At 43.4% G+C, this 7,189-nt stretch overlaps 1 protein-coding gene across 1 annotated transcript in view; it reads left to right on the forward strand.

Moving 5' to 3' along the window:
* Positions 1–7,189, forward strand: part of LOC109919248 (plexin-A4-like) — a 503,825-nt gene that overhangs the window by 253,696 nt on the left and 242,940 nt on the right. Inside the window, exon 22 of the mRNA XM_048609992.1 lies at positions 316–462. Coding sequence (XP_048465949.1) covers positions 316–462 — 147 coding nt within the window. The remainder of the gene's footprint in view (positions 1–315; positions 463–7,189) is intronic.

Consider the following 7,189-nt stretch of genomic DNA (forward strand, 5'->3'; position numbering starts at 1 on the left):
GAGGGTCTGTGTGCGGGTGAGGGTCTGGAGGAGAGTCTGTGTGCGGGTGAGGGTCTGGGTGTGTGAGAGAGGCTGGGTGTGGGTGAGAGGCTGGTTGAGGTTCTGGGTGTGGGTGAGGATCTGGGGGAGGGTCTGGGTGTGGGGGCGGGTCTTAGGTGGGTCTGGATGGAGGTCAGCACTGTAGGTTTTGGGAAGGGGCAGTGATATTGTTCTTCATTGCTCTGCATTGACTATCTCCAAGAACCTCCTGTAATGGTTGTACTGAAGGTGCAGCTGCATTAACACTTGCATCTTTCATTTTGTCCCATTGATCAGGAATGTGCAGGTGAGCCTTTGTTCATGCTGTTCTGTGCCATCAAGCAGCAGATGGAGAAGGGGCCGATTGACTCAATTACTGGAGAAGCCCGGTACTCCCTCAGCGAGGACAAGCTCATCAGGCAGCAGATAGATTACAAGACACTGGTAAGTTCAGAACCTGGGCATGAAATGAGAAACAAAGGTGGGGGAGGTTGGTGGGTGGGGGGGTGGGAGAGAGTGTGAATGGGTCAGGGGATAATTGGGTTAACTTGTGCAGCTCACAGGAACAGTGTATTCCTGTTGAGATGGGGTGTCTGCAAATATGGCCTGGTGTTAATTACCTCCAGCCATATTGCTGAGCAGCAGTAAAGCTCTTCCACTGTGGAGCTGTCACTGTGCCAGGTAGAGGTGTGCAATTGGCCCAAGAAGCTTGTGCTGGCAGTCAGAATAGCTTTCCCCCTCCAGCAGAATCGCTGCGGGTGGCAGCAATGTGTGCGCTCGCTTCATTTTATTTTACATCCCTCCTGGCCTTGAGGGGTGGGATTAAGGAGTGTTGAGGGCATAGTTCCAACAGAGTTTGGCTGACCATAGTCTTTGCAATCAACCATTGCATGAGCTGCTACTGTCAACGTTGGCGACAGTTCCACCACGGAGACGTTCAGACTGTGATCGGTACCGTTCTCACCTCAAACCGGATGTGCACTGTCCAACAAGAAGGTTCAAAATGAGGAACTAGAATAGGCCATTTTGGCTTCTCCAGCTTGCTGTGCCATTCATTAATTTCATGGCTGATCAGATTGTAACCTCAAATCCACATTAAAATCTACCATCAGTAATCTTTCACCCCCTTGCTTAAATCTATCTGCCTCTACCTCATAAACAATTTAAAGACTCTGCTTACACCACTTTTTGAGGAAATGAGCTCCAAAACTCATGACTTTCTGAGAGAGAAAAGAAATTTTCCTTATCTCTGTCTTAAATGGGTGACCTATATTTGTAAAGAGTGACCCTTAGTTTATAGATTCTTCCACTGGAGGAAACCTCCTCACCACACCCACCTTGTCAAGACCCCTCAGGATGTTGTATGTTTCAATCAAGCTATTACTCTTCCAAACTGCAGTGGATACAAGCCTAGCCTGTCGACTCTTTCTTCTTAAGCCAACCTGCCTCTTCAAGGTTTTGATGAGTAAATAATATGAAACTTTTCTGTGGGAGGAGAGTCAATCGCCAGTGAAGAGGATGTGAGGTGAGAGGTGAAAAAGCCCACGGAGAGACTGTGCCATAAAGCTTTACACACTGAATCGTTACTATCTGGACTTTGTGGCCTAAAGGAGTGGCAGAAGAAAATTCGATAATAACTTTCAGTGGGGATTCGAATAAACTCTTGAACACCAAAGTTTTTACGAGCCTAAAGGGAAGAGGAGGAGGAATGGGACCAATTCAATAACTCTTCCAAAGAGCCAGCAGAGGCAGAATGGGTAAATAGGCTCCTTTTGTGTTGTATCATGATGTGACATCAAGTAAGAGGCTTAAACCTCTCCTCCATCTAATTGTGGGCTACAGCGTGAATGTAGCCTCAACCTGAGATCAGTGCCCAATTAATGGGCCAACACTTCAACCTTCCTGAATTATCTGAGTCTACTTGTTAAATCGTTAAGGGTGCCTTGAATGCTTTGGTTCTTGCCAATTGAGCATGTTTTTGAAATAAATTGGATCCCCTGCACTCTGCAAGGCGAGATGGAGCAAAGCTCTAAAATCGTTGCAAATGCTGGAACAAAATACAGAAGAACACTGGAAACACCGGGATCCAGTAAAGGTCAGTGTACAAAACCTTTCCTTTCATCAGAGCTTGATTAAGGGTCAGAATTAGGAACAGTAACCTGTCTTTTCCAACCATTTCTGATACTTCTTCCCAACTCAAGATGCTTGCTTTCCTGCCAGAATCTACTGACGTAGAGGGAGAGTCAAGTCACTTTTGATTAGACCCCGTTTCTCCCCACGACGGCCTAGCTCCATACAATTAGGCGACTTTGTAGCCTCCGTTGGATTAAAGTGAATGAGTGAGGCAGAAAGGAGAAACAAAATCAAGTTCTTTTGAAGTGGCTAATTGTGTGTGGAAACAGAGAGTTGAATAATGGGAAATCAGTATGTTAATAATGGTAATGTAAGTGATGATGCTACTCTTACAGAGCAAAGAGAAACATGATTGAAAAGGACCAGAAGAGAAACACTGGACCAGCATAGTGTACATCTTCATGTACATGCAGAGTTACTGTATTACTGAAAAGTGAAAGAGAATTACTATAAAGGGCAGCTGGGGATGGGCAATAAATTCTGGCCAGCCAGCAATGCCCATGTCCCATGAGTGTAATTTTAAAAAAAGTCAGAGCAAGTCAGCTGCAAGGGGCCCAGAACAGTAACAGTGAAACAAGTCCATTAACCCTCTAAGTGTGCAGTACAGATACACAATGCACAAGGGACTAAGCCAGTATAGAATTCATGAAGGAACATAGTTGTAGCAGCCCAAGACCTGGTAACAGCTGAGCTGTCACAAAGCACAATGAGCAAATGGTACAAAGGTGTCATGGCTGGGCTATCTGTAGAACATATGGAAGCCCAACTTACCAAATGCTTCCAAATTTAGAATAAGTAATCTACTGCGACATGGGGGTAATATTGCTGTGAGTGATAAATTCTCTGTACTGGCTGTGTAATATTACCATACAGGGACCCTCACAGTAATGAGTGTGTAATATTGCCATACAGGGACCCTCACAGTAATGAGTGTGTAATATTGGTCAAAGGCCTAGTGGTGTGATCATTAGGCTATTAATCTGGAAACTCGAGTAATATTCTAGGGACCACGGCAAATAGTGGCATTTGAATTTGTCAAAAAATTCTGGGATTAATACTCTAAGGATGATCATGTAACCATTGTCAATTGTCAGAAAAGCCCATTCGATTCAATAGTGCCCTATAGGAAGGAAAGTGTCGTCCTTACCTGGTCTGACCTACAACATTGCAGTTGACTCTTAACTGCCGTCTGGGCAGTTAGTGATGGGCAATAAATGCTGGTCTAGCATATCCTGTGAATGAGTAAAAATAAAAGACGTGGTGCACAATAAAACATAAATTACAATAGATCAATTGAATGAGGCTGTCCATCTGTGACAATGCTTTAGCTTCCCATTTTATACTCAGTCAACAAACAGGACAGTTCTCAAAATTGAGGTCTAACATCTGCAACATTGACTACCAGATACTAAAGTGGGCAAATTGCCAGTATAATCTACCAATGGGCCAGAGGACGCTTTCTGCCTTTGTTCTTTACTCAAGTGGACTTGAGAAAAATTGTTAAATGTGCTGAAGTCAGATAACTACAAACACCAGGAATCAAAGCTCGGTCACCCCAAAGCTCAGTCAACACCGTCAGATCGAGGCAAAGCACTCCGTGATAACTATTCCCAAGAGCTGAAAGGGAATAATGGCCCATGTCCTGGTCAATATTTATCCCAAACAATATCATGAAAACGGAAACAAAAACAGGAATTGCTGGGAAAACTCAGCAGGTCTGGCAGCATCTGTGGAGTGAAAGCAGAGTTAATGTTGAGGCTCCAGTAACCCTTCTTCAGAACTATTTTTAGCAAGGAAAGGGTTAGTATTTATGCTTAAGATGGGGAGGGGTTAGGACTAAACAATAGGTGGAGATGAAGCTTAGAGAGCGAGAACAGACAAATGAATGGGTAAAGATCAGTCTGGGAGAATAAATAGTTGCTAATGGGGACTGTTAGTTGTTGACAATGGGTTGGTTGAGGTAGCAATCCATATGATGTCAAGGCTTGGTTTGTGAAGGTTGGGGTAAGGACATCAGTGAAAACAGATTATCTAGTCATTATGTCAGTGCTATGCCCAAACTTGCTGCTGTGTTTCTGACATTACAGCAGTGACTAGACCTCAAGCATATTTCATTTACTATAAAACATTTTGGGATGTGCTGAGATCAAGAAGATCGTATATAGAACGAAAAAAATTGCACATTTTTTGACTACATTTTGTCGTTCATGCAATCACCAACTGACCAACCAGTTGTATGATAGTGTTGCATGGTGGATCGCTGATGCTATAAATGTTTCAACAGGGACTTCACTGGATAAGAGACCTGCAAATAACCTGGTAATTTATTTGTAGCCTGTATAAATAATTAAGGAAAGAAACATGACAGTTTAAAGGATATAGTAATCCATTGAATGTTCACCCTCTTGGGCTGATTACATTTCAAATTGAACGGGAAATTGGAGTGCTAGTGAATGAAATAAAGTGCAGCGACAAATTCTCACACCACTGAGAGCCATCAATGGGGCTTGGCTGGCCTTAAGAGACCACTTGCAGGACAGTTTTGGAAGTAGGATTGGTAACGTTGGATATATTCTGAAGGTTGATCACCTTCCTTCAGGTATGCCCCTCCCCTTAGTATCAACATTGGTCGCCCAACATATCCAACTCAGAGCATTTTATCTTTTTGGTTAATAAGAAGACAATAAAACTCTTTATCATCTGATTAGATGATTCTTGATTCAAACACGTGATTATTCAATATTTTTGCAGCATTGTGGCAACAATATTCAAAGAAAATGAAAAGCATGAAGATGTTGCCTTTTTTAAAAATCAACACCATCCTTTGATTGGTTTCCCTGATTTGGTTTGTAGCACTGACCGAGGAATTAATTTTATTCCTGGAGAATCCAAGACTCCTGAAGAGTTGGTCACCCAGATTTCCAAAACTGGGACGAGAGATGGGAAACCCAAAACCAGCAAAGAGCGAGAGTCAGGGAAGAAATGTAAGCGGAAGCGATGGACTTCCATTCATGGCTCAACCAATAAAGCAGGATCTACCTGAGTTTGATCCTTCGATCTTTATTGAGCTAATACATTCCAACAGTTGTTTTCAATGCTTTAGAGCAATGAAGGGACAATATCAGGCCAATGTTCCCAGGTCCTGGTCTCCGGGTCTCCCTGGAAAATCTTTGTGAGTAGCTATTGGCTGAAGATGGGATAGAGCTTGGCTGAGATGTTCTCTCCTTGCCCACTGATTCTTGACTGTATTGGCCCAAATGGACCAAGTTGTTTGACTGCTGATTCATGCGAACTCCACAATGAAATAGTTTGGCTTCTTTATGAGAGGCAGACAGCTTTTCACCCCACCTCTGTTAATTTAATAACCCTAGGTGTTCAGAAATGCTACTTCATAGAACGCCTACAGTGTGAAAGCAGGCTGTTTGACCCATTGAGTTCACACTGACCCTCCAAAAAGCATCCCACCCAGGTCCATGCTCCTACCCTATCCCTGTAACCCTGCATTTCCCATGGCTAATCCACCTAGCCTGCACATCCCTGGACACCATGGGCAATTTGGCATGGCCAGTCTACCTAACCTTGCACATCTTTGGTATGTGGGAGGGAACTGGAGGAAACCTGAGCAGACATTAGGGAGAATGCGCAAACTCCACACAGACAGTCATCCACAAGTGGAATTGATCCCAGGTCCCTGGCACCATGAGGCAGCAGTGCTAACCACTGAGCCACCATGTTGTCCTTTTGTCCACACTCCAATGCTTGCTTGCAGAAAAGTAATTTTGAATTTTTGGAGTACGCAGGACTGTTGTGAAGGTTTAGTAAGTTTGAGGCAGTGTTGGTAGAGTTGGAGGGGAGAAGGAAAGGATGGAAGGGACGAATCTCTTAAATTAGACTCACCTTGTAATCCCCGAAATTGAGCCACTGTACCTTTAAGGTGCTGAATGTTTTTCCTCTTGTTTTAATAATTAAGACAACTGCAGGAATTGTCTGGAATTACAGATGGAAGATTGTGATAATCTGATATCAGAATTTACTGCTCTATAACCCAGCAGTGCTATGGATGAGCGAACTGCTCAGTTTAACTTGTCTCTGCAAGGCTACTCCCACAGTTTATTCCAATCAAATAACCTCGCTTTTGGATGCCTTTGAATCAGGTGAAATGTAAAGATTGAAGCATGCAAATCTCACCTGCATGGTTTAATGAAGTAAAAATTAGGAAGTGCTGGGAGCGCAGAGCAGGTGAGTTAGCATCTGGAGGAGAAAAGACAGGTGAAAGTTTTGGACACAGACTATTTTAACTGCACCCTGACCCAACAAAATAGTAACCTTATATATTTACATGCTTTGTTGTGTGAGGAGCAGTTGAAGACTCTGGATCTGTGCTCAATGGAGTTTAGAAGGATGAGGGGAATATGACTGAAACTTACAGAATACTGAGAGGCCCTGGATAGAGTGGCCAGGGAGAAGATATTTTCACTGGTAGGAGAGACTAGGACCCGGGGCATAGCTTTGGAGAGAAGGGACGACCCTTTGGAACTAAGAGGAGGAGGAATTTCTTCAGCTAGAGAGTGGTGAATCTGTGGAACTCATTGGCTTAGCAGATTGTGGAGGCCAAGTTATTGTGTGTATTTAAGACATAGATAGGTTCTTGATTGGTAAGGGGGTCAAGGGTTACATATCAGAATATGTTACATATCAAACATGATCAAATGGCAGAGCAGACTCAATAGGTTTTAATGGCCTAATTCTGCTCCGATGTCACATGGTCTTATGGCCCTGGTGCCAATTTGTACCTGTTTCTGTTTCAGTCTCATTTAATGACCCCTAACTCAACAATTCTGCTGCCCTTGTCCTAACTGTCCACTGCACCTCACTTTGCTCACTGATCTATGTTGATTCCTGGTTGGGAAATGGTTCAGTTTTGAAATTCTCTTCATTTTTTTCAAAATCTTCCCACGGTCCTGCCATTCTGTATCTCGAATCTCTTTCAACACAACAAATCTCAAGATTGCTATATTCCACACAACCAGCAACCTCC

The sequence above is a fragment of the Rhincodon typus genome, chromosome 22, assembly GCF_021869965.1.
Source record: "Rhincodon typus isolate 14 chromosome 22, sRhiTyp1.1, whole genome shotgun sequence".
Lineage (NCBI taxonomy): Eukaryota > Metazoa > Chordata > Chondrichthyes > Orectolobiformes > Rhincodontidae > Rhincodon > Rhincodon typus.